The sequence below is a fragment of the Caloenas nicobarica genome, chromosome 8 (genome assembly GCF_036013445.1).
Source record: "Caloenas nicobarica isolate bCalNic1 chromosome 8, bCalNic1.hap1, whole genome shotgun sequence".
Classification (NCBI taxonomy): Eukaryota; Metazoa; Chordata; class Aves; order Columbiformes; family Columbidae; genus Caloenas; species Caloenas nicobarica.
Window position 1 is genome coordinate 2,883,810 of NC_088252.1, and position 27,548 is coordinate 2,911,357.

A 27,548-nucleotide genomic window follows, 5' to 3' on the forward strand; every position below is an offset into this window, starting at 1 on the left:
CCCCGTTTGGGCCATGGCACCTCCTGGGGCTTGTCCAGCTTGATGTTACCGCTGGTGGTGGAGAAAGTGGATTTAGGGAGGGCCATGTGGGTGTTAAGGGAATAGGAACAGGATGCACAGATCTGATTTTTGTTAAGACTTGCTGATCTGGAGCAAATCCAGGGCATCCCCTCCTCTCTGTTTCTTCCCTCTGTGCTATCTCAGGATATCTCATCTGCCATGGTCCTCTATGTGCCACGAATGTGCTTCAGCAGCCTCCTGTCCTCCAGGAACTGTGGAGGAGAGGGCACCTCCTCAGATCACATCCAGCCCTTCGCTCCGCCTGGATGAGGTGACCAGTGTGTCGTTTGCGAGGTGCTGGGCAGGTGACATTTCTGGTCCCGTTCTAGCAGCTGCCTTCACCCTGCCAGGGCAGGAGAGGACCGGGTTGCTGCGGTGGGGTGGGAGAAGCGCTGCCAGAGTGGATCAGGGGGCTCCTGGAGCTGCTGCGCTCCATTTAGGGGTGCCACAGGCAGGGGAACCTCCTGCACAACCTGCCTGCAGCTCCTGCTTGCAGCCCCGTGAGCCCTGCCTGCAATTCTGTCCAGGAATTCCACACCGTTCCCTTGTCCCCTGCTTGCAGCTCTGCGCCCATGTCTGCAACAACCTGTCCCCTGCCTGCAGCCCCCTGCCCACCACCTCCTGCCTGCTGGGTGCTGAATTGTGCAGGCACCGTTTGGCATGGGGATGCAGGCAGGATGCAGGATGATGCAGGCAGGGAGCTGCCAGCCTGGCAGTGCGGGCAGGTGCAGGGGACCGCAGGCTCAGGGCTGCCAACAGGATCGAGGGGCTGCAGGCAGGGACCCCCAAGCCAGCCCTACCTGCCCACTTTATGCAGCCCCTCATCGCTGGTGGGGCTGCAGGAGGACGCGTCTCCTCTGCCACCATTTCTTCACTTTTGCCGGTGAGGGAATCTGTCAGGATGTGACCTGCAGGCAGCCTCCCTCCGCCAGCCTTGCCTTGCCTGTGGGGACAGTTCTCAGGGTGGGGGGAGACCAGCAAAGCACCACTGCTGGAAAAGTGACCTTTATTTTAAAAACAAACAAAAAAAAGCAACAAACTCCCAAATGTTCTGCAAAAGTAAAAAAAAAAAAAAAAAAAATCCACTTAGTGATAACTTGTCACAACACGTGTGCAATGTCCACGCTGACCTCTGCAAGGGGTGCGGGTCGGGGGGGACACGGGGCAGCCCCACAGGGGTGGCAGCTGTCCCCCTGCTCCTGTCCCAGCTGGGAGGGCATCACCCGGCTGGGAGCGTCACGCCGGAGCTGGGAGGGTCGCCCACAGCAGGTACTTCTCTGGGATATGGGATGGGGCTGCGCTCCAGCCCCCATCTCCCTCCTGCTCCAGGTGCTGGGGGTTGCCCCCTCCCCAAAGCGACGGAGAAGCCGGTCCCAGGACGGGGCTGGCACAGAATGTCCCTCGCCAGGAGCACGACGGTGCCGCGGGCTGCAGGAGAGGAGCTTGGAGCTGCCAAGGTGAAGTCGCTCCCTTGGGAGGCAAAACGAACCCAAAAAAGACAAAGTACTGGTAACATGGGGTGCAGAGTCAGTCCTCAGGGGGCTACACCAACCCTGCCGCCTTCTCTTGCACGTTGTACTCCTTGCTCCTCTTCACCTTCCAGCTGATGAGGGCGAGGAGGATGGTGCCCACCACCTTGTAGCCCACCTGCAGCCCCAGGTATCTGTGGGGAGAAGAGCAGGGAGATGCTGTGTCTGGAGGTGGCACCCCCGGCCAGCACCAGGCTGAGCTGGGGAACATAGAATCATTTCGGCTGGAAGAGAGCCTCAAGATCATCGAGCCCAACCATCAACCCAACACCGTCACTAAAACATGTCTCTAAGAACTTCATCTCCACATTTGTTAAACCCTTCCAGGGATGGTCGCCACTCAGTGGTCATCCCCGCCTGGGGGGACGAGGGGACAGAGGGCAGAGGTACCTGTTGCGGAGGAAATCGTTGTTGTAGTAGGCGCAGAACCGGCGCTGGCTGCACTGCTTCTGCCAGTAGACGCAGGAGGAGTCGATGAGGGCACCGAACATGGCCGGGGCCGGCAGCCAGGCTGTGCAGGAGAGACGATGGCGTCAGGGCAGGTTCAACACCTCCCGGAGCTCCAGCAAAGCTCTGAGCACCCACCGCCTCTCCCCAGCCTCCTTAGGAGATGGACACTCACCTAGCAGCCTCATTAGCAAGAACTGGACTCCAATGGCAAATGACTTCTCGTCCTGGTTCACCACCCTGCGGGGGAGAGGCCACGGGTGGGAGGGTGAGAGCTGCGTTTGGCCGAGCGTCTTGGCCCGGTCGCACGTTTAAGAGGCCCCGTTGATCCCAGCATGGGGAACCCATCACATCACGCTTCCCCCTGTGCCTTGTGATTGCCCCCCTGCCCCATTGCTCACCGTAAAACCATCATGTAGAGGGGGTTGTGGGACAGGCAGGCGACCAGGGCAGCCAAGGAGATGAGGAATATGGCAGGGAGGAGCATGTGGGAGCAGCTGAGCGGGCAGGAGCCTGTCTTGGCAGAGGACAGCCCTTTCCCAGCAGGGATCAGGGAACAGTTCTTGTAGATCTGTTGGAAACGGTTAGGAAAATCATAAACCAAAACAACAACAACAACATAACCCCCATAAACCGCCCAAATCCAAGAGGAGGGTTTTTAGCAATGCACCAGGCCACATCACTTTGCAGAAGACTGACGAGAATGTCAGCTCCAACTTTAAGGCAAGGCCATGGTATCCTGCAATGGGATGTGCCAGGGTCGCTGTTTCCCCAAGCAGCCTCATGGAATCATCAAATGTCCCGAGCTGGAATGGACCCACAAGGATCAAGTCCAACCCCTGTTCCTGCAATGACAACCCCACAGTTCACACTGTGTGTCTGAGGACGTTGTCCAGTCTCTCCTTGAACACTGTCAGGTTGGGGCCGTGACACCTCCCTGGGGAGCCTGTTCCAGTGTCCAGCACCCTCTGGGTGAAGAACCTTTTCCTCGTGTCCAACTGACCTTCCCCGGCACATGTTCCTGCCATTCCCTGGGGTTCTGTTGTTGATCGCCTGCCAGGGCGTTACAGCAATTCTCCATCGCACCTTCTCAGGACTCCAGCGCCCCTGGTTGACCTCCTCGCCTCAAAAAAGGCTCTTCCATGCTATTGCATTTGTTAAGTTCCTACAGCATCATCACCAGCAAGCGAGGTGCCCTGTGCTTTGCGAACCATCCGTTTTACTCACCACTTGCTTGGGAGTGGAAGCATCAGTAGTGCTGTTGGTGCAGCCAGCGAAGCAGGGGGAGATGTACTCCACGTTGTTTTCTCCGCACACAGGGTGAAAGATGTGCTCCGAGCAGTGGCACCCACTCGGAGCCTTAACCTGCTGCTGGGAACTCAATGTACTGCCAAAAAAGAAGAGAAAAAAAATTTTAAAAATTAAGAAATAGGACAGGAGGAAGAAAAATCCCTCTTAGTCGTTAGCCAGTTTCCCCATTCCTATTTGCGCTGGGACACTGCCAGCAGCAGGCTGGCCTTGTGCCAGACCCTGATCCCTGCAGGTACCTCTGCAAGTGTACAGGGAACTCAACAGTAATTATGTTATGTCTGCAAACAAGTACTCACACACTTAGTCCCCTCAAGCCCCCCCAGCCGAGAAGGAATCAGCCAAATGCCTGGAGAAATACAGCTGGGCTCCATCCAGAGCTGCACAAACAGATGTGCAAACAGCCCCAGCTGGAAACACCGTTCAGACAGAAACTGGAAGCGGGCTCGTTTCCAAACAAGCCTGACGACAGCGTGAAGTCAAGAGGACAAACGCAATTATCTGTCCTGTCTTGCCTTACTACCTAAGGGAGTTCATCTGCTGGAGTGGCAGGGGACGTCTCCTGATGGAAGTCAACACCACGGACCTGCCCTTGGCCATGGTGGGATGGGGCTGCACCATCTCCCGTGGAAGCCAACACCATGGACCTGCCCTTGGCCATGGCAGGATGGGGCTGCACCATCTCCTGTGGAAGCCAACACCAGGGACCTGCCCTTGGCCATGGTGGGATGGGGCTTCTCCATCTCCCATGGAAGTCAACACCATGGACCTGCCCTTGGCCATGGCGGGATGGGGCTGCACCATCTCCCGTGGAAGCCAACACCAGGGACCTGCCCTTGGCCATGGTGGGATGCGGCAGAGCTCGTGTCCAGCCATCCATGTAGCGCACAGCTACCCAGGGATCAAGGCAAAAGGCATTTCTGCACTGCTGCCATTGCCTGAGTGGGGAGATTTCCTAAATAACTGGTCTCCTTTTCCATGCAAGTCCCTCCAGCAGCACCCAGTTACACCAGCAAAGCCCATCAAGACTGGTGTGTCCCAGAGGAGCCAAGACATGACAGTAGCAGCAAGGGGTGAATGCAGCGAGGCCAAGGTGCACCCAAAATTTAGCACTTGCAGCACCTGACATTGAGCTGAGGGATCTCCTCACATTTGGACCCTTGGGCTCATGCAGGAAGCTTGAGGTTCCCCTGCCTTGGTGGACTTCCATACACTCCTGAATTTGCAGTGCAGATCTCAGAGCAAAATATAAATGTGTCGCTCACACATGAGTTTGCAGAGTGCTGTTGTTTTCCCTCATGGTTACTTAAGTTGGAGAAGCTCATGGGCTGCCCTGTCCCTCACCCCCCCATCGCACCCCTGGCTTGTTGCTGGTGAAGGGAAACATCTGTCCAGGAGCCCCTTGCTGGGAAATGGGCACAATGCACTCGACAGTAAGACTGGGGTGGGGTTTAAATGTTGCTTCAATCTTAAAAAGACATGGTAAGAGCCCAAAGTTTCCACCCGGGTGAGGAGAAGGATGATGTCCAGCTGGAACAACGGGAGTGCATGAGGCGCACATGTGTGAGGTTGATGTGGACACGGGCACTAATATTACTAATTTCCCCCTAGAAATCCAGAATGAAAAATACACCCTGCTTGTTTGGTACAGAAATTCAGCAATAAATGCCTTTCTAAGAATGCTGTCCTGTCTAGCACTTAGATCTCCTCCAGGCAGGTGGGATCAAGGAGCAAGCATGGCGATGTCTGCTGCCTCTTCCCCTCCACCTGCATGTATCCCACCCCATGGACAACCGGATCAAGAGCTGGAGGAAAAAGGAGCTGGAAACAACCCAAGCACCGGCGTTACCTGGGCGGGTAGATCCCATCGATGCGTGCCGTGGAGCAGCCCATGAAGAAAATGGGCAGGCAGATGAGGATGGAGAAGACGAGCACCACCACGGCAAAGCGGGGGATGGCCCGGAGGGAGAAGGCGAAGCGTTTCATGATGATTCCTCCTAAGAGCATCCCGAGCGCGGCTGCTGGCAGGTTCACAGCTCCTGTGGAGGAACGAAGGCATCAGCTGGGTGTCCTGCCTGCCAAGCACCTCACTGCTGGCAGGGGGTGGAGGTGGTGGCTTCGTGGACCTTGTGGTGGTTGAGAGAAACCACAGACCCCATCGTTACCCAAGATGGAACAAAACCCAAGGCACTTGGCACCTACGAGAAGCCTCAGCCTCAGGAGTCGGGCTTAGAGATGCAAGATCAAGCTTGGTGCATAATCACTTGCTCTTGACCCTTCATTAGTCATCTGAGTGATCCAGACCCACTTCACCCATGTGGTGGGACTGCACGTTTGCAACAAGACCAGTTGCTGGCCCAAAAAGTGAGCAAATAATTCTAGACAGTATCTGAGAGGCTGCAAGTCAGCCCAGCCTTCTGCAGCCATCTCAGATCAGGAAAGCCACCAACCATAGAGGTGACCCTGAGGTCTCAGCTGAAAATGAGTTTCCAAGGACTTTCTCCCACGGGATTAAAAGCCTTGGGGCACACGGGCAGGTGGCTCCTGGCTGATGGATCTTTTCGACCCGGTTGTGCTCACCGATGAGGAAGTTGGCGTAGGAGGAGGAGGCGCCGTACTGCTTCTCCAGGAACTTGTTGAGGAACGTGGACAGACCCGCGATGACTGAGGAGAAGCTGCACTGAGACAGCACCAGGAGGATGAAGAGGGGGTTGAGGAGTAGCCGGAGGAAGATCTTTGGGAATCCTACAGGGAAACAGCAGGAAAAATGTGTTTTAGCCATGTGAGCCTCATGTCAGCAATTTGTACTGTGAAAAAAAGCCACATTTAGGCTGTTCCCAGTGAGTTAATGCAGGGGATGTCTGAGGCCATGGGAAAATCAAAGAATCATTTTGGTTGGAAGAGACCCTCAAGACCATTGAGTCCAACCATAACCCACCTCTGGCACTGCCCCATGTCCCTGAGAACCTCATGTCCGTCTGTCCAACCCCTCCAGGGATGGTGACTCCAGCACTGCCCTGGGCAGCCTGTTCCAATGCCCCACAGCCCTTTGGGGAAGAAATTGTTCCCCAGATCCAACCTCAACCTCCCCTGGCGCAACTTGAGGCCGTTTCCTCTGGTCCTGGCGCTTGTTCCTGGGGAGCAGAGCCCGACCCCCCCTGGCTCCAAGCTCCTTTCAGGCAGGTCAGAGATCAGAAGGTCTCCCCTCAGCTCCTGTTCTCCAGCTGAACCCCCAGCTCCCTCAGCCGCTCCCATCACACTTGTGCTCCAGCCCCTCACCAGCTCCGTTCCCTTCTCTCAACTCGCTCCAGCACCTCAAGGCCTTTCTTGGCGTGAGGGGCCCAGAACTGCCCCCAGGGTTCGCGGTTTGGCCTCCCCAGTGCCCAGCACAGGACGGTCACTGCCCTGGGCCTGCTGGCCACACCAGTGCTGGTACCAGCCAGGACGCTGGTGGCCTCTTGGCCACCTGGGCACACGCTGGCTCGTGTTCAGCCGCTGTCACCAACACCCCCAGTCCTTTTCCACCGGGCAGCTTTCCAGCTGCTCTCCACCCACCCAGCACAGCCCGGTGCCCCCAATCACCCCCATCGTTCAGTGCCAACCCTTTACTTTTTATGAACTCCAGCAGGGACGTTTCTTCAGCCGCCCCTTTCTCCATCTTCCTCAGCATCCCAGCCTCTGCCTTTGGGTCCTGGGGAAGGAGAGCAGACCAGCCGGTGGTGAGGGGCAGCTGGGACCCTCCCGGCACTCAGGGAGGCTCGGGGGGAGCAGAGTCTGTCCCAAGTGCCCTTGACCCCCAGCCAAGCATGATGGTTTCCTGCCTGTTGCAGAAAAGGGGTGAATTATCTCAAAAATCTCTTGAGCAGAACTGCAAGACAAAAGCTTGTCCTGTTCAGAGCGGTTTTAAGAGCCTGGAAAGCTTTCCTCTCCTGAACCCTGACAAGATACCTGGTCTTTTAATTCTGCAAAACGTCTGAAAATGAAAGGTGGAGACAGGTCAGCTCAATTTTTTTTTTAACCAAAGGAAAAGTCCATTTTTCAAACCCCCTGACCAGCTCTATCCCGGTGCTCCACCCATGTATGTGACACTTGAGGATGCTCTGCTCTGAGCAGGGGTTGTCACTGCTGATGACACTGCAGGTGTCGGGGGAGCGTCACCTTGCAGAGGGTGTTGCAGTGGGGGGGTTAAGATAGAACTGTCACCAGCAGAACACCCCAGGAGGGTTGAGTCCCCACAGACAGACCCCTACCAAGGAGGACTGCGTGCAGGAACCCCAAGAAGACACAAATTAATAGAATTACAGAACAGTTTGTGTTGGAAGGGACGTTCCCGGCTCCCCCAGTGCCCCCCCTGCCATGAGCAGGGACATCTGCACCAGCTCAGGTTGCTCAGAGCCCCGTCCGGCCTGGCCTGGGATGTCTCCAGGGATGGTTCAGCCACCACCTCTCTGGCCAACCTGGGCCAGGCTCGCACCACCCTCAGGGCCAACAATTTCTTCCTCATGTCCAGCCTAAATCTCCCCTCTTTTAGTTTAAAACCATCACCCCTTGTCCTAGCTGAACAGGCCCTGCTAAAAAGTCTATCCCCATCTTTCTTATCAGCCCCTTTTAAGTCATTGTTCTGCCCCAGGGAAAACACAGGTCTACCCAAAACCTTCCCAACAGACGCTGCACTGTCGATGCAGCCAGTGAGTAGGGCATGAGGTCTGGGTTTGGTCTGCTGAGCTGTGCTGGTTCCAGCTCTCCAGCTGGTGGTAAGGAAGCGAAGGGCCTGGTCCTTCACATGTTAGAGGCACGGAGCTGGTTCGGAAGACTTTTCCCTTGTGAGAAGTTGTAACCACATCTGAGAAGGGTTGCTGGGCTCCCACCCCTCTCCCTCCCTGAGTGCAGCCCCAGAACCAAGATATTCTGGCTCTCCGGAGATCAGGTCTCACCTCTCCTTTCAGCATGTGCCGAGGGAAAAAGAAATACGGAATGGACGTGAGCACCAAGCAGCCCGAGGAGATCAGCAGTCCCAGCCACCAGGCTCCAATCCACCGCTGGTCCCTCGGGGTCAGGGCCACTGTTGCTGCAAGACACAAGAAGCCATGGTAAGAGGTCTGCTCCTGCACACCTGAGGGCGAAAGGGGCAAATGTCCCTGCAAACATGGACTTCTGGGACATGAAGGGTCCGTGTAGGCACAGTCCAAGGGTCTTTCCCCTGGCGTGGAGGAGCAAATGGATGGAGGTGGGAGCTCCCACCAGCGCTGGTAGCAAGACCAGCCCTGTTTGTGTTTGACGTCCTTTCCCCTAAGCCAGGATCCTGCACCGACACTTCCCATCCAAAGCGTCCCGAGCCTCCCGAATGACTGCGGGATGGATTTAGTCAGCATGGAAGTATGCTGGTGGCATGGGTTCAACGCTTCCTGGCCAAGCCAGCCAGCAAGGCGGCAATGACGGGGCCCCAGCTCCATCCTCCTCCGCCTGGGGCGTACGGTGGGTTTGGACCATGTTGCCTGCCAGGGATGCTGAGACAGGCACCAGGAAAGGGCACAGCCACTTTCCTGGAAAAAATGTTCTCCCATTGTTCCAGGCTTGCAGAAACCGAGGGAAGGACCTGTGCCGGCAGAATGTTGTTAATGAGCCTGGTTTCCGAGTGGATGAAACTCTGGACGCCTTCTCCGGAAAAAGGAGGAGAAGGTGAGAGCCGCTCCGTCTCCAGCACAGACATCCTTTGGCTGGGCCAAGCGATGCTCACGGGAGGGTGACAGATTGCTTGGCTTGGCATGGGCACCACATCTCCTCGTGGCTGGGATGTTGCGGCTGAGAAAGGAACCAGCAGCAGGCTCTGGGTGGGATCGCTGTGCCAGGATGCGGCAGGAGAAGAGCCCACGCCCCACTGAAACAATCGCCCTGCTTCCCCAAACAGGACCACTCCACTTGGACGTCATCACGGAGCGACTGGGCAGAGGTTGCTAAATCTGTCTGCCGCCATGGGGAGCGAGCCAAGGCTTTTTGCCGTTTCCTGCCCCAAGTTCATTTATTATTCTTATCAGGCACCGGACAAAAATGTCAGGCGAGCTCTGATCTCCCTAAGGAAACACAGGAAAAACCACATCAATGATGGAGCTGGGGAGAATTCCTTAGTGATTAAGTTACCAGAAATAATAAGCACACACCGCAGATAAAGAAAATAAACCCTGCGGTGGTGTTGGCTTGGTCCCTCACTCTGCAGATGCTGGTGAAGGGTGGTGGGGAGGAGGATGGGTAGACTCAAGCCTTCCCGTGCAAAGGTTGCCCTGTGGTTATCTTCTCCATCCCTGGATGCTTCAGGTGTCCCCGCTGCTCTCCCCCACTGTGCTGCTGTAGTGTGACAATTACTCAGCATGGTGGGCAGACCCCAGCAACGACCACCAGTGCTTCAGTGCAGCACCATGAGCAGGACACTGAAATGTCCCTACCGCAGGTCTCTGCTTCAGTGGTGGCTTCAGGAGCACCTGTAGCCTTCTTCATGGGGAGATGGAGTGGAGAAGGGCACTGGGGGTGCTGTTCCAGATCAGGTCTTTTCAGGGTAGCAAGTTTTGTGGGTCATGGGACTGGCGACCTAGTGACCTTCTGACTCACAGAAGGCTTTTAGGAAGACCATTGCTACACGAGATATACTCACCAATGTCAACTCTTCCGATATCCACAAAGAGCCGCAGCACCACGGATCCCAGCAAGTACCCAAAAGCAGGGCCGAACACGGCGATGGCAAAGAGGATGGCTGGAAAAAAGGAGCAGAGGGAGCCCATGTAAGCAGGGAGCAGGGGCTTCACTGCAGATATGGCTTTTGTCTTCCCACATGAGGTGGGAACGGTGTTACAACATGCAGGAGAGAGAAACCATCTTTTACCAAGCGGTAGATGATAAAAAGGTCCCACTGCTCGGACGCTGAACGTGGTATTTATCTAACAGGATTAGGAGGAGGGTAGGCAGTTGCCTTCAGAAAAAGTCCCTCTGCTCTGCTGCAATCGAGGGTTAGTCGGTGCGCTAAAAGTTGTCAGTTACACCGTGAGTATCCACGATTCCCTGTGACAAAGGGGGTACCACAGAGAGCGGCAGGACGGTGGCATCCTGGGCTCATGTAGGTGATGGAGACCTTAATTTTCCACAGAAGGTCAAGGAAACAAAGCCATCTCAGTCCTTAGATCCAAAAACTTTTGGTGCAAACTTCAGGCGAGGTGAAAGATGCTGAGGGCAAAGACGCCAGCAGGTCACCCTCAGTTCAGCTGAACTATTCCGCCCAAAAAATAGATAACTTGGACCTAACCCATAAGGTCAAAATGTTTCCTTTTGACTCCTTTGGAATGAAAAGATTCAAGTTTCCTCCCTGAAAGAAACTCCTTGCACAACCTTTTTAAGATGTGCTAAAGGAGAAAGTTTGCTTGAACAGCTTTGACCATTTCTGTGCATTTTGCTGATCTGGCGCTTGTGAGTACGCTGGGTACGAAAACACCTGATCCCTCTGCTGTGCCTCAGCTGTGCACCTATTTTAAGAGCTTTTTTTTTTTTCTTTTTTTTTTTTTCTTTCCAATTAGAAAAGGCAGTGCTTTTGTTTCTACAACATAAACCTAAGTATTGAAGGGCAGGGTATTTAGATCCTTCTCTAAGGGATGTATTTAAGCCTATACATAGATGGCGATGTTCCCTTTCATAGGAGGATGCCAAGACCTAAACCAAAACAAGACCCAAAGGGCAATGGTATTTATGTTGTATTGCAGTAACCCAGACCCGCCGTAGCCATATCCCCTGCCACGGACACTCCCACCGCCCTAAAGTGACCACCAACACTATGAAGAACAAGCCAGCCCCATTTTCCTTCATCACCAGGGTCTGCAGGTTTGGGAATCCAAAGGGCACTTGGAGGTCCTGGGAAGAGCGACCCCGCACCATGGGGGGAAGATGAGGATGAGGATGCTCCTTTTGCCAGCCCAGACTACTATATTTAAGCAAATCTCTCCTCACGGGAGGCCTTCTGCAGAGCTCTGAGGAGGTGCAGCAGCCCTTTCCACCAGGAGCCTGGAGCAGAGCACACTTGGGTGGGTCTGGAGACCCTGCCAAGCACTCCAGAACTTGTCCAAAACCTGCCCTTGGGAGTCGATTCCCCAAGGCTTTCCCTTCTCCTGCAGCACTTACCTTATTTTGGAACATCCGCCTTGACTCCTAAATCACTCTGACACCTTTGGCTGCTTTAAAGACATTGTTCGGCACCTGGAGAATTCGGGTTTTTAAATAACTTATGGGCTGAGCTCAAAGCTCATGTAGGCATGCCAGCACCAGGTCAGCTCTGCCATTCACAGGTTAAAAAATGCAGTTTGATGTGGAAGCCAGCACCTCTGTCTTTGCAATCAGCAAGTCCGCCCGAGCCTCGGAGGCCCCACCAGGCAGAGACCAATACCATGGCAAAATACATCAATTTTGAACTCTTGATGCAAAACCTGGGTTAATTGGCTCCTGCAGGCTGTCGTACCTCTGGTTAAATCATGATCAACTGATGCTCAATAAAAGCAGGAGATGGCCTCTGAGAAGGTTTCCTTACTACTCTTTCCTGCCATGGATGGCATAACTTCTCACAGACGCAAGGGAGAAGCCCCAGCTCATCCATCTCATACCTCCTTGCCCTGATTCTTTGGCTTCCCAACATACACACCATAAATACAACCCTACAGAGAACAGCTGATGATCAAGGGAAGAGAAGGACCAGCCTTTAAACGAGGAAGGATCTCATCTGAGTCCCACTAGCTGCTCAACCCATGTCTACTGGTTCCTCTCCAGATGAAGCACCTCTACATTTCACCTCTAAGGTCTGGAAGAAGCAATACAATATAAAGCAATGGTTCCACTTACCAACATATAGCGGGGAATTGTTTGGTTCTGCAAAGTCATCTACGTAGGATATGCCAAAGGGCTGGATGGGAACCGTCCCGATGCCAGCCAGCAGCTGGGCAATGACCATCATTGCCCATATGCTACTGGCCTCCTTCTGGGGGTCCTGGGTAGCATTTGGGCACATAAATTTATTATCTGCATAGCAAAGCTCAGCCTGGGCCTGGGTCTTGTTGCCTGAAAGGCAGAAGAATGTAATTATTGTATTCAGAAGGGGTTGCAAAACGGTACTGAAGTCAGGTTTAAAATAGCAAATCTCTACCTTAAGCCTTTCCCTCCAAACACTTGAGTTTAAATTGTGTGTGTGCTGGATAAAACCCCTCTTTTTGGGTAGGGACAGGAACCCAGCCCAGAGTGACTGGAAGTGGCCTTGTGCTGGGCCAGCTGATGGCGATAAGGGTGGTGGGACTCACCGGCGCTGAGCGTGGTGTATTCGTAGGGGTCCGATAGGAAGTGGGGCAGGGTCACCAGGAACGCGCCCAGCGCCAGCAGCAGCCCCCCAACGCCGATCACCCGCGGGCGGTGAACTCGGCTGCCGAAGTAGCTGACGAAGATGATGAGGACCACGTTGCCGATCTGGAAAGGGCACAGCAAAACGGGGAGAATGTTAGAAGATGTCACGGAGGAAGTCACGACACGATAACTGGTCCCCCATGACTGTGTCTGGGTGGGTGGAGGGGTCTCTTATCAGGCGGCGTTTGACCCCACAAGAGCAGGAACGGGACAGCAAGTCCTTCACCCTGCATGTTCACAGCAAGTCAGTGCTCCTTTCTCATCCAAAGCCAGCGGGCCAACTCCTTGGCTTCTGTCCCCTGTGTGCATCCTTTGTTGTCACGGATGGCTTCTGAACCTCCCTGTCATCTGGCTGGGGTTTTTTTTTCAGCATCCATACATGCCCCTCACCTCACAGAATGTGGCATATACTGATCATTCCCCCAAACACAGCAAGAAATGAAGCATATGGCCTCCATTCCCATGACTCTAAGCAGGCACGAGCACAGCTACAAAGTCCAGCTCAATGCAAATGTTTGTGACTCTGGACATTTGCAAGTGCATATATGATTAGCTAAAAGAGATATGAAAACATGCAGCTTACTCAGGCAAGTAGATGAACACCATAAAATTACCATTACATGGGTTTTGTCAGCCTGGGGCAAGCTAAATATTATTTTAACCTTGGCATGTATGTCTAAGAACACTTTTTATATATGTTTACATGGGCTCCCTTGTTTGTCTCTCTGTGGTTTGTGTTCTTAGAATTGCTGCAGCCGTCAATGAGAAAAGATCATGATCCTGGGCAGGCAGGGGAGCTCACACAGAGCACGAGTAAAACACAGAAATCTCTCCCATAAAGCAGAGAAATAAAGATGATTCTGTTGTCTGCACTCTGTTATTGTTTAAGAGCATGGATATGTCCTATTTCATCCTTTTCCCTTTATATTCTTGCAGTAACAGACTCTTTTACATGAAGTTTGCTTTGGTATTACTTCTTGAGACACTAAGTCTCATGAGCATAAGTTCTCTAGTGCATAAGAGCACATGGTTTACAGCTTCAAGATACTCTGCAGGGCTTAATTACGCCAGTTTGGGATTACCAGTATAACAACTGTCCATACTGGGTCTCTTTGCATGGTTTGGACCTAGTCCCAGTCAGTGGAAGTCCTTCCCTGGTCTTGATAGGCTTTGAAGCAGTCATTTTGGGGATTGGACTAGATGACCTTTGAAGGTGCCTTCCAACCCAAACCCTTCTGTGATTCTGTGATCTGAACCTCGAATGTAGGTGGTGGTTGAGGTAAGACCTGGACATCTCCTTCCCCAAGGACCTGGGAGGATTCCCAGTGTCCAGCCTCTTGGTGGAGGATCCCATGCGAGCAGACCAGCTCTATGCAAGGTGGGCTGTCACCAAGCACTTCTTTGGCTGTGCCATCAAAAGAAGCCTCTGCCAGCAGGTCTTTTCCTAGTTAGCCCTGAAGACCTACTAGTTCATGAACTGAAGGATACAGTTCATGACAATGTGAGCTAGAAAACTTATTCCAGGGGAGTAAGTGATTAGAAAGTGCTCATGAGAAAATCCCTGGCCAGCTCAGCAATATGCTGCCAGTGAAAGATAGTCCCTTGCCACAGGGCCATCAGGAGCTGGGAACACTGGAGAAAAGGGCTAGACCTTGGTGGGACTGCTGGCCAGGGTCTCCTTTTAGAGCAGCTTGGAATGACACAGGCCAGGGTCATTCCTAAAGCCAATGAGAAACCTATGAAAACAGACGCTTTTACTAGAAATTGCTCACAGAGCTGTAGTTGTGTGGGTACTACTCATAATAAAATGTAATTCTTCTTCACAAAAGCTGTAAGAACTGTGATCAATGGAGAAGAACCACATTGTGTGTTTTCTGTCTCCCAGTCATGTCTCTGCTGGAGATGTATGACATCCCAGGGTGGAGAGGTCTCCTCTGAAGCGCCCTGCTTTCTGCTGCTGTCCTCTCCGAGCCCAGGTCCTCACCACATCACCCTACGTTAAACCTTCAGGCAGAAGCGAAGTGTGAAGAGGTGTCCAAGTGTACAGCAACAGCTGCTTCATCCAGCACATATAGACATGGCTGAGGAAGCACTGGGCTATTCTGATCCTACTCTGGGAAGGTCCCCCACATTGTGGCCACCCCTCGGGGCCCCCACACGAGCGTCTCACCCAGTTACCTCATGCAAGCTGGAGATGAAACCCGAAGAGAGACTGGAGAGCCCAAAGCGCTTCTCAATGGTGGTGAGGCTGCTCTTGAAGTTGGCGCTGTAGAGGAGCTGGGAGAGCTGGAGAAGCCCGTGGCACAGCACAAACACCTGCGGGCAAAAAAGCCAAAAAAAGCCATGCCATCCCAGTTAGTACCCAGTTAGTGCCCTGCTGATGTGTCACTGCTGGAGACCGTGCCCAGTGCGAGGGATTTGAGACTCATACGCATGTGGACTCAAGTTGGCCAACTCAGCTGCACCTCTGACATGCAACAGATCTACTGAAGGGCTCAGTCCTGGATCTCTAATTAACTTGGCTTTGCAAAATGAGCGATGCAGCGTTCAGAAGAGGGGGCAAGGAGCTTTGTTTTCCTCTTTCCTCTGCTTTAACATTATTAATTTTAGCCTGGAGAACAGGAGCTGAGGGGAGACCTTCTGATCTCTGAACTGCGGGTCGGGCTCTGCTCCCCAGGAACAAGCGCCAGGACCAGAGGAAACGGCCTCAAGTTGTGCCAGGGGAGGTTGGATCTGGGGAACAATTTCTTCCCCAAAGGGCTGTGGGGCATTGGAACAGGCTGCCCAGGGCAGTGCTGGAGTCACCATCCCTGGAGGGGTTGGACAGACGGACATGAGGTTCTCAGGGACATGGGGCAGTGCCAGGGCTGGGGGAACGGTTGGATTCAACAAGTTTGAGGGTCTCTTCCAACCAAAATTATTCCATGGTTCTAATATTAGTTGGTATTTGCACTGTGGCAACTCTTGTGCAACCCTCAAGAGCAACTCTCCAACCCAAGCAGGACCTATTGCATTGGGAATTGTACGGTGATAAATGGGACAGGTCTGACTGTGCATGGACCCAGCCGGTGCTCCTGAGACCATGTTAGGGCCAACCCTGCAGCTGAAAGGAACCCATACTGGTTTAGATTACCTGAGATTCAGTATTTCCAGTCGTTCCCTTGGATGCCCTCAGCTGTAAAGCAAATTAACAGAACCCGCTCCAAGGGGTGTTGCAAGAAAAAGTGGAAAAAAGGGGCTTTAAAAGTCCCAGAGGGAAAGGATGAAATATGCACAATGTAGTCTCACGACTGGAGGACCTCTGTAGTATTCTAAAAACAGCATCTTTCTCTTGAGCCAGGTTATGAGCTGAGCCAGAAACCAAGCCTAAGGGAGGCAGGGCTTGCCTGGAGCAGAGGAGGGAATATTATGGGGCAGGGCAGAAATGTGGTCAAAAGCGCCCGGGTGGCCTGGGAGAGGAAAGCGCTCTCAGCCGGGGATGCAAGAAGCAGCTCACACGTGTCTTTTGATCTATATTTAGTGAGAACAGTTTTCCTTTATTTTTCTTGGAATGGAATGTGTCCACACAGTGCCAAAAGTATTTTAAAATCATTTAAAAAAAAAAAAAAAAAAGAAAAGGAAAAGAAAAGGGGAAAAGGTATTTTTATTTAAATTCACAGGAAATAAAATATTTGCTGAATACCGGAAGCGTGTCCCACAAAGATAACGGCGGGAAGCCCGAGATGATGAATGAGGGATCAAAGATACTTCAGGGCTGACAAATTCCTTATGTCCTTGGCTAGGAGAGCAGCAGTACTCATTATTAGTATTTCTTTGAAATGGTAGTAGCGTCCAGAAGCCCTGACCCATTGTGTGGAAAAAAAAAAAAAAAAAAACACCCAAACCAGAAAAAGAATGAAATTGTCCACCCGACATGGAGGATTCAAATACCAGAGGTGGGTGGAGTGGCTTTTTGGGGACAAGGGGAGGATGCAGAGGCAGGTCAAGCAATTGCAAGAGAATTTGGGTAGGAGAAGATGGGCAAGAAGATGGGCGAGAAGATGGGCGAGAAGATGGGCGAGAAGATGGGTTCTTGGGAAGCTTCTCCTGCAAGGGAGGACAGCACCAACCAGAGCTGGGTATCCAAAAGCATAAGAGATGTGAGAGATGGTGACAGATGTGGGAGAGAGGTGCACTAAGATGAAGGGGAAGGAGAAAGCCGAGCCCTGGCAGCATGGGGACAGGCTGGGGGCAGCATGGACACAGGCTGGGAACAACCTGGAGAGCACAGAAAAGTAGCAGTAGAAAGACAAAGACTATAAAAGAGGGAAGCTGCTATCATGGGGTCTCCAGACACATCTTGGAGCGGTGTCAGTGGATGGGTTGACATCAGCCGGGCATCTGCCACCGCAGTCACTAAGCAGGAGAGGACAAAGTCCCAGGCTGGGACTTTGCCCCGACAAAAAGCCACCGAATGACGACGTGGGGTGTAACGTGGGAAACCCTCCCAGACAGACAAAGTGGAAGTGAAACATCTGAATGTAAACTCCTGAAGCAGAACAACCTCTACGCCCTCCAGCTATCAGCTCCTACATTCAAAAACCCATCTCAGCACGTGGTCCTGCAGGCGACAGCTGGATCCACCACCTTCTTCTTCCCCAGTCCTGACCTGGGATCACCGCGTAACTAGTCCCGCCGGGCTGGTCTGGAGCAGAGAGGTGACTCCAGCGAGGATGAAAAGTGGAGAGGGGATCTTGCTGCCAGAGAACATTAATTTTTGTTCCTGCAGCTTTGGCCAGACCCTACTGAAGTCATTGCAAAAAGGAAGCACTGGCTAAACATCGGCGGGCCGGGACCGCCCGAGACACGGAGCAGCTGGAGGGGGAGCCCTCCCGGCGCGAGGCGGGAGCCGGAGGAGCCGAGCTGTTTACCAACGGGGAGGGAAGAAGGTGGATCGTCGAGGCTGAATTTAGCGCAGCAAATGTCAGCCTAATCCCAAGGCAGACGGGGAGATGAGATGTGCTGAGGAAAGAGAGGATGCTGGTGGGGAAGGAAGAGGAGGACAGGCAACTCGAGTCCCGAGAATGCTGGGGTTGGCAGGGGATGGAGAGAAGGTCAAGGCATGGATGGACCATGGGGAACCAGCACTGACTGTGCTTCATGAAAGGATGGAATGTGGGAGATTAGAGGGACAAGCCATGGTCAGATAGGACAGGGAGGATGGGGCAGAGCTGGCAGGAGGTGACCCGAGCTGGGTTTGAGCATTGGTGACAACCTGAGCAAAGCAGAACAGCCTTTGCTCCAGGACTTGTGCAGCTGGAGCTCGGCTCTTCCAGATGTACTTTGACTGTCCGGAGGTGAGAGATGAGCCTGATCTCAGATTTCCCCTGCATTCGGCAGACTCAGTTCTAATTAAAATAATGATGGTGCAAACCTTGAAGGCTCTGAGTGCAAATAGCTGGGAGAGCGGTTTACTTGGAGGGCTCCCCAAAAGAAGCCCATGCACCGCCTGACCTTGGCACCAGCTGAGGTGCTCCAACTGGGAAGACCAGATCTCCAGGGCTGGTGGAGATGAAGGGCACCACTCTCCTGTGTCCCCTCGGAGGTCCTCATGGGTCTCTCCCATCCCTGTCCCTCTCCCCATGCTTCCCCATCCCCACATGTTCTTGCTGACCACCCACAGCCCGCCGGTCCATGGACACCAGCGCCAAGCTGGTCCCTTCCAGCTGCGGAGAGCACCAGATGTGCTGTGCTGGCCCCACGCACCCGCTGAGCAGCCCCAGGAGGGGAAGGAGCTGCTGTCATCCATCTTCCATAACACTGAACGGAGAAGGAGGTTTTAAAGAAGAGCCAAACGCATTCAAAGGGAGGATTTGCTGACGCAAAGCCGGCACAACGCACCGAAGGCGAAGGCACGGTGGGAGGTTAAAGAATCGGGGCACTCCCATGAATAGAAAGTGCTGACCCTCCGGAGCAGATGCTCCCATCGGAGCTGGGTGTATTTTTGGAGCTGCGGGCCAGCAGCAGTCGCGGGCAGCCAAAGGCGTGCACCCACATGCACCCGCATACCAAATCCCCTCTTAATCATCCCCATGTTTCCCTTGGAGCGCCTGAGCGATCCCGACTCCGGGCTGTTTATACAAGACACTTGACTCCTTTCCAAGACCCACTTCATTTAAAAGGGAAGCAAACGCCTGGGGGAAAGTCCCTCGCTGGTCTCCTCCACCCAGTTCGTGGGGACAGGCTGACACCTCCCAGGGCAATGGCTTTTTTGTAAGGAAGATAAACCCACCCGGTTGCAGGGAAGCCCTCCATGGCCCGGACAACACTTCCCAGATTCAATCAGATTGACCCAACCCAAACCTCCTGTGGAGGAAACATGTTCAACAAATAGTCGACCCAGAGGGCTGGTGGGGCTGAGGTGGGGCAGGCTGGGCTGCAGGCAGCGCCTGAGCATGAGGATCCTATCCTGGCACCAAGACATCCCTGTGAGATGCCAGGTATGGCCATGGTGGCTGGGCCACTCTTGGGGGACATCTGAGACAGTGTTTCGGTCCTTGCAGCCACCTCGTGAGACCCACTTGCACCCTTCTCCACTTTTCTGCAGCTCACAGGGAATAAAATAAGGCTCTGGGAGGGGAGAGGGAGTCTCCTAGAGCCAAAAACCAGACAAGGATGAGGAAGAAAGAGTCAGGGATAAAACCACCCTTGAGGTGAGTGCTCTTGGGGTCAGAAGATTTCGAGGTCAGAGGGAGGTTGCTGGTCCCAGCTGGATGGGTGCACTGGGAGCAGATAGGGCTGTGGGCACCTGTATTCTCTTATCTCCTGGCTCTCTCTTTCCACTGTTGCTTAGGTAAGATCATGCACTGTCACTGGCCTTAACAAACACCTCCTAAAGGTACACGGAGACTGGACTTTAGGAAAGCTTATTATGAGAGATGAGCTGTTTCATAAGAGGTTTTTTTGGGGGGTAGAGTAGGCGACCATCCCTTTGTCACTAAGGCAGCCACTAATAAAATGCTCGGCAAGTTGGGCTGAATAAGAAAAAAAAGCCAAACATGAAGTGCTTGATAACCCCAGCATCCATGTTTAGGACACAGGTCAGAGTCAAGGCCAGGTAACAAAATTCTTTTTGTTTCCAAGGAGTGAACTGCCTCTGTGGAACCTCCAGGAGACTCCTCCAGGATCCGGGAGGTTCATCCAGGTGGGACCTGGCTCCACTCCGCAGGGACTAGGGCTTTGAGAAGATGCTGCTGCGTGTGGCATTGCCACTGCCCTGTCTTCTCTGCCACCTAGAGGGGTGAGTTAAGGGTTAATTCTCTGCCCTCCTTCCCCAGCTTCATGCTATGGTAGCCACACTCATGTCCAAAGTCATCCCTCACCTCGTTTTTTAGTGTCTCCACCTTGGCAGCCCTGCTTGGACATAGAGAAGGTAGAAACCTTGAGCTGTCATTGCAGGAAGATGCAAAATAAATCTGGCTGGAGTAAATGTTTGGAAAGGACTAGGAGTAAGGATGCACTGTTAGATCTTTCCCTCTGCACAGTACTGATCGAGTTGACTTCTGGGCTCTGGAGGGCCAAAGCAAAATCGTCTGACCTTGGTGGAAAGTCACGGCCCCGAGCAGGAGACCCCAACCTGCCCATCTCTGAAGGCTTCTTCCACTTTACTCTCCTGAGCTTGCAAGGGACAAAAAGAAAGGGGAGGGAGGAACTTTAGGAAGCGATAAGAATATCCCCAAAATTATAACAGTCAGGGAGAAGACAGGCTGTTTATTTTAGAGCTGGTATATGATCAACATTCACTACACTAAGAGGTTCTCCTGCAGAGGGATGGCTGAGATCACTCAATCCGAAAGGAAAATATCAGCTGGAAATGGAAAGTATACAGACATGCATGGGGAAATGCATCCCTCCTTGGCATCTCTTTCCTACACACAGCTACCTAGATTTATAGATCAAAATACACTATGAAAGATGAAAACAAAAAAGCAACATCTCCACAGAAGAAATCAAACACCTTGCCATGCAGCACGTCCCTTAGCACAAAACCTCTGAGCCTGCAGGATGGTCCAATGGCAGAAGTTGGCTCCTAAATTTTATTTCTACTGCAAAAAACTCATAAAAGAACAAAAATGGCTAGGGATTGCCTGAAGCACGCCACTGCCCAGAGTATTCCTTGTAATGATGACTGTCTGCTGCCAAGTAACCCACGCTTTACAATCCCCAATTACCAAGTGCAAAGACAATGTTTGCGCTTTTTGCAATGAACGTACACGTGGGATTTCCCTGCATCATACCCCGGTGCCCTTGCAGGGTCCGTGCAAACCCTGCTCTGCTCAGCAAAAACCTGTCCCTGCATTAATGTGCAGGTGCCCATGGCAGATGTCAGCAAGAAAGGAGGTTTTTGGCTGCGGAGGATTGCCAAGGGTTTGCTGCTTCCCAAGCTGCTGAGAAAATTCTCCTGCCTGCAAATACGGTGAAGCAGCCTTCTTAATCCTGCAACCAGGGTGCGCAGGGGGGTTGAGTGGTTGGGTCTTTGCTCGTTTGTTTTTCCGAAGCTCTCTTTGCTTTACGGTGCATCAGGAGCTTCAGCTCGGCTTTGTTCTCCCCGACCTGCAAGCGTGTGTACACACTCCTCCTGCATGCCCGCGATCTGGCCGTGCCTCCTGCTCCCTATCAGTGACACTCCTCCTGATAATCTTATCTACGCTGACCACTCCTTGGTTGCGTTTGGGCAAGGAACCACCTCGCCCCTCATAAAATTACCTTGTCTCATGTCTCCTAGACCTTGATCTCACTAAACATTCCAACTCGTTTTGCCATCTGGCTCTTCCCCATCTTCTTCCTCATCCCGCTGCTGGTGCTGCTGGTGAACACCAAGTGGTTCTTCCCTTTAGCAAACTGATCCCAATAAAACCAGACATAACCATGGATCCATCCAAACCCAACCTTTGCTCTCTGATGTTGGCACCATCACCACAACTGCTGGAAGACCCCGGTCACAGCAGGTCCTTCTCCCCATGCCACCCCACTTGTCCTGAGGACCCTGCTGGCTTCTTTGCTACAAACGCTCATCCAGCTCATCATCTCTCCTTGCATAGTGCCTGATGTTGGATATCCTTTGATTTTCTTGCTTAAACCAATGGTCCTAATCAACCCTCACTGTCTCTTCTCGGTGCTTCCCCCTCCAAACTTACAGCCATTGGCATGATGAATCTCCTGATCTTGCTAACAGCTAAATAAAGCCGTTCATAATCTTTTCCAACAGGATGTGAGAGCACAACTGTTACATCTCTGGGATTCTGAAATACACTCCTCTCAGCAAATTCCTTTAGTCCCTTTAATGGAAGAGAGAAAACACTTGTCCTGATGCTTTGGGACCTCAGACCCCAAGGCAAGGCTCCTGTTTCTTCTGCTCCCCACTCCTGGCCATTGCACCCCATGTACCCCCAACATCTTCACCCTGGGATGCTTTAAAGCCTGATCACACCCTGAGAGCCCATGGTCTCCTCCTGACCTTGCTGTCCCCTCCCCTACACTCTTCCATACCACATCTCTCCCTGCCCCAATACAGCACCCAAGTTAAATCCATCCCTAAGGCTTTTAAATCCCCTCCTGGACTCCCTCCAGCTGACATAAGTGACAATAACTCTCTGTTATCCTCCTGCTTCCAACCATTACGCGCTGCTCCCCTGCGCTCTCCAGCTAACTGGCTTCCAGCTGAAACCAGTCCAGCTCAGCAACAAAACATTTATAAAGCTCTCCTCCTTGTCGTGTTTGCAGAGATCCCAAACAAGCAATTATCTATCAATGAAAATCGCGTAAAACCACAAAAGAGACAATAAAGGTGAAGAAGCCAAAACACTTGAGGCAACGTAAAGAGATAACACCTTGGAAATAATCCTTTTTCAGTGGCTGTCTGGGCAAGATGGGTATAGACATGATGACTGAAGGCAATGGTGAGGACTCTGGACTGAGGGCATCGATGGGATCCATGGCCATGCTTGGGTATCAAAAAGACCAACCATCCACTTCTCCTCCACCTTTCAAAGCTGTTTTGTTCCTTTAGGCAGAGAGGTCCTCAGTGTCCCCAGTGCCAGCAGGTGCTGGCATCCACCTGAAGGCTGGTTTCATCCTATGTTTGCCAAGCAGAACAACTACGACCTCCCAGTGCCAGTCAGCACAGCCCTGCAAGCTCTGGTGAATGTCAGAGTTGGGGGTTGTCCTTGCTCGTCACCCATCTCCACCACGGCTGTGGGATGGCCAAGATGCTCCAGGCTTCTCACAGGGGACAGGGCTCAGCAGCAACCTCCCAGCCCCAAAGACTGAAAACCTTTTGCATTCTGCTTTCTCACTTCGAGGTGATTCAAGACAAACAGTCAACTTCTGGAGGGGTTTGAGCAACCCTGCCCCTTCTGAGAGGGCCCTCACAAACACCAGCACAATGACCTGGTTTATTCCAGCTATGAGATACGGTGCAGACAGCAAACACATTGCCGGCTGAGCCAGGCGGCACCTGAAATATCCGTGCAGACAGAACCGTGGTGCCGTCTGGTGTAATGGCAGGACCGGCTGCAGTCAGTAATACCCATGTATAACACGGAGTAACTGCTACAGCAGCAATGAGGAACTGTCACCAGCCACGTTGCCACAGAGTACAGAGAGCAGCTGTAAATCCTGCTGTGTCAAAGCATGGACACGAGCCAGCAGGGCATCACCTCCCCGAGAACCTGCTTCTGCGCTGTCTTCCTGCACCCCACCAGCACCTCCACACCATCCATCCATCACCGGTCCTCCTGCATTCCATCAGCACCTTCACATCATCTATCCATCTATCCATCCCTGGTCCTCCTGCATCCTGCCAGCATCTCCACACCATCCATCCATCCATCCATTCATCACCAGTCCTCCTGCACCCCACCAGCACCTCCACACCATCTATCCATCTATCCATCCATCCATCTATCCATCCATCCATCCCTGGTCCTCCTGCATCCCACCATCTCCACACCTTCCATCTATCCATCCATCCACCCATCCATCCATCACCAGTCCTCCTGCATCCCGCCAACATCTCCACACCATCCATCTATCTATCCCTGGTCCTCCTGCATCCCGTCAACACCTCCGCACCACACATTCCCAGAGCTGCTGGTTCCATCCTGCTCTTCAAATCCCTGTAGACCCACTCAAACCATTGCTTTCCACCAGGACCTCTGATGCCCATCATGCTTCCCACCTCTGAACATCAGCAGTAACAGGGCCAGTGCCAAAAACCACCCCAGGGGCAATGGGAACCGGTGCAGGGAGACAGTGGTCCCTGTCATGGGGAACATAGAGAAGAAAGATGGTTTGTACGGAAAAATAATTTGTTATTTTTGGCCCCAGCCCTGCAAATGATCGCAGTATGTGAGAGTTAGGGAATAAATACGAGCTTCATAATTAGGACTTGGAGCCGGCTGCAACTAGGAGATTTTGTTGTGTTGGAAATACTGTCCTGGCCAGAAACTGTCATCACTTATAAGAGGACGCTGCGTCTCATTAATTTAAACCCCTTTGTAGTACCTGTCTCCGTGTGGGGTGATGCCAGCAGCTTCCCACACAATTAAGTGTTGGAGGAAAACTTTATATAATCTGTTATTCGCAGCACCAAGGGCTTCTCATACAAATGAGAGCTATAAAGCCGTATAAAATGAGATCCTGACAGTACACCCTGCCCTCTGACAACCCATTCACAGCAAAACAGCTTCCCAAACCTGGAAATCCAGTTGTGACACTTTGGTTTGCTACTAATTTTGGGGGGCTGAGAGGATTAAAAACTGTGCACAGGATCCTGCTTTCCTACCATGAAGCAGGTTTTTTTTGACGTATATGTATTTTTAACACAAATATCACAGCACAGGAAGAGCGAACGGGTCAGGAAAGGGTGGGGGATGTCATTGCCTGTCAATTTATGCACATCTGCTCTTAAAGGCAAGAATTTTTCTCCAAGGGCTGGGTGTCCTGACTCCCCGCCACCCCAGAGGGTGGATATCGCCCACCCGATGCCAACAAGCATGTGTTGATGGAGCCCAAAGAGCTCCTCAACAGTGCCAGCGTCGGGCTGTGTTGTTGCTCTCAATTTAGCAAAAACCTGCTGACATTTTAAAACATTTAAGTTTTACGTCCTGAAAAAGGCACTGAGTTTAGCAATGCTTTTGGATTTCCAGGGTATTTTTGCATGCTGCCCTCTAAGCGTGCAGCCGAAGGGAAGAGCATGAACTGCAAGAAGAGCTCTGTTTTTGGGTGACTTTACTCACCCCGAGCCATGGTCATTACTGGAGCAGCCCAGACGGGGTCAGGGCCACCTTTTGCACCCCCAGCAGAGGAGGGGTCAGGTCACCAGTACCCCCAGAGGCACGTCAGAGTAGACCAGAGGCAGCCCTAAATTACCCAGAGTAATCTTGAGCTCTTCCTCTTGGAGCTTACAGCCAGAAAGGGCCACCAGGTCACCTGCTGGCAGAGCCCAGCCTGGGCAGCGGGGACCTTCAGCAATGTAGGACTGGAAAACATCATCTGAGATGGTGTCCCCAGCCCTGGGAAACCCCACCATATCACCTATTCACCGCAGCAAGCGCAAAGCTTTGCTGCTCACCCCACCGTGCTGTGCAGAGGAGCTACACCATGGTAACCCTCAGCAGCCCCCAGCACCCCAATAGAGATGCCGCGGCCACACAATTCACTGAAACTTTTGCCGCTCAGAGTCACAGAATGACAGAATGTTAGGGATTGGAAGGGGCCTCGAAAGATCATCCAGTCCACAGAACAGTTTGTATTGAAGAGACCTCCAAAGCTCCCCCAGTGCCCCCCCTGCCATGAGCAGGGACATCTGCACCAGCTCAGGTTGCTCAGAGCCCCGTCCAGCCTGGCCTGGGATGTCTCCAGGGATGGTTCAGCCACCACCTCTCTGGCCAACCTGGGCCAGGCTCTCACCACCCTCAGGGCCAACAATTCCTTCCTCATGCCCAGCCTGAATCTCCCTCCTTTAGTTTAAAACCATCACCCCTTGTCCTAGCTGAACAGGCCCTGCTGAAAAGTCTGTCCCCATCTTTCTTATCAGCCCCTTTTAATAACAGAAAGGCCACAATAAGGTCTCCCCGGAGCTTCTCTTCTCTAGGCTGAACCCCCCAACTCTCCCAGCCTGTCCTCCCAGCAGAGCTGTTCCATCTCCAAGCCAGAAGCCAAGCCCAAGCAAGCAAAGCCCAAAGAGGGGTGGGCAGTGCTGTCCTTCGTGCAAAGTGAGGAAAGACGGGTGGCAAACTCCAAAGCCACCTCAGACAGCGATGCTGCACACTCCTGAAAACTTGCTCGTCTGGGACACGCCGACAAACCCTCCCCGGTGGCAAACACAGGCTCATGTTCGCCAGCGCCGGTGGGAAATCACGCCCTGGCTCCAGGCACAGCCGGCAGCACCGAGCCCCTCTCACGCACCCGAAGCTGCTCTGCCCATGGGCAGGTGCTACCGGGAGCCGTCGCTCCCCAAAACTGCGCCCGGCTGCTGCGGATGCCGACATGTGGCAGTGCTGCCAAACAAGGCACGAAAATTCCACCCCCAGCCAGGGGAATCCTGGTGAACACAGGCAGAGGTCCCGGGGATGGGAAACAGTGTGTGCAGCAGACTCGGTGCCCATCCAAAAATGGGCCAAACTGTGCTGCATGGGGAAAAAAATCCGGGGCGAGGAGCGGTGTAAGAGCGCGATGGTTAGCAGGGTTTAAAGCCTGGGTGGCTGGTGTTTTCTCACGCAGGCAGTGAGCTCAGGAGCCTGGAGCTGGGGCAGGGACCGGTTTTAAGGTGACAACTCCTGCCTTGCTAATAGGGGCAGGTGAGTAACTGGGCAGCCAACACCAGAAAACCCACTTCAACCCGCTGAGATTTTGCTTCTGTCACTCCAAATGCCCTGCTCACCCTGGTTTTTAAAGCAAGGCCAGTGTTATTAAAGGGCAGTGTTTTCTTTTTGCACCAGGATGTGGTTAATCATTCCCTAAGCAGCAGCACACTCTGTACCGGACACCATGGGTAAGAAGCTCCGCAGCCCACGGGGGGCTGCCCACGGAGAGCTGCCCACGCCGCTTCCACGGGGCAAAACACCCCCGCACCAGGCAGGGTACCACCCCAAAACCCACCGAGCAGGACAGACCTCAGCAGCATTATCCAGGACTTCCCGAGGAGTTGAGTTTCAAATTCTGCATCTTAGCAGACACCCATAATTTTACCGGCGGTTCGTACCGGGGATGTGGGGACCCGTGGGATGGACGGGGGTTGCTCCCCGCACGAGCATCCTCCTCCCTCCCCGCCGGGGACGCGGTGCATCCCTGCCAAGCACCGATCCTTACCTTGATGTTGCAGAAGATACTCCGGGAGCAGGTGCTGGACTTTTTGGGGATGTCAGCTGGGGATTTGCCGGCTTCGGGGTGGACTCCCATCGTGGCGGCTTCCCGAGGAGCCCCGAATAGCTGGGCTGTGCCTGGGCTGCTGTCCCTCTCCAGCCGGTCCCACCGCCGGCAGCACACACGGTCCGTGCCGAAAACCCTCCGAGCCCGCGAGTGAGGCGGGCGGCCGGAGCGCAAAGTTTTTATAAGTCTGCTCCCCGGAGCGATGATGAAACCCTTTCTCCTCCCTCTTCTGCTTTGTGTGCCGAGGGAACTTTAAAGTCGCAGGAAGCCGACGCCAGCACGCAGAGAGCAGGTGGGAGCCGGGGCTCGCCAATTTGGGGATGGGGACAGTGGTGGGTGACAGTGCTTGCCCACCCGTGGGGGACATCCAGC

The 27,548-nt window shown here is 53.2% G+C and overlaps 1 protein-coding gene across 2 annotated transcripts; it reads right to left on the reverse strand.

Moving 5' to 3' along the window:
* Positions 1-1,147: 1,147 nt before the first annotated feature.
* Positions 1,148-27,337, reverse strand: SLCO2A1 (solute carrier organic anion transporter family member 2A1). 2 transcript variants are annotated; one of them, XM_065640113.1, is made up of 14 exons: positions 27,117-27,337; positions 14,943-15,080; positions 12,665-12,827; positions 12,213-12,428; positions 9,991-10,089; positions 8,279-8,412; positions 6,954-7,035; positions 5,925-6,089; positions 5,194-5,383; positions 3,264-3,423; positions 2,438-2,607; positions 2,212-2,276; positions 1,980-2,100; positions 1,148-1,723 (listed from the first exon to the last, which is right to left on the reverse strand). In XM_065640113.1, exons 1-14 carry the CDS (start codon positions 27,204-27,206, stop codon positions 1,603-1,605), a joined length of 1,914 nt encoding a protein of 637 aa, XP_065496185.1. In that variant the 5' UTR covers positions 27,207-27,337; the 3' UTR covers positions 1,148-1,602. The 2 variants fall into 2 exon arrangements, with proteins under 2 accessions (XP_065496185.1, XP_065496184.1); XM_065640112.1 differs by lacking the exon at positions 14,943-15,080 and having other exon boundaries at positions 27,117-27,297.
* Positions 27,338-27,548: the final 211 nt, after the last annotated feature.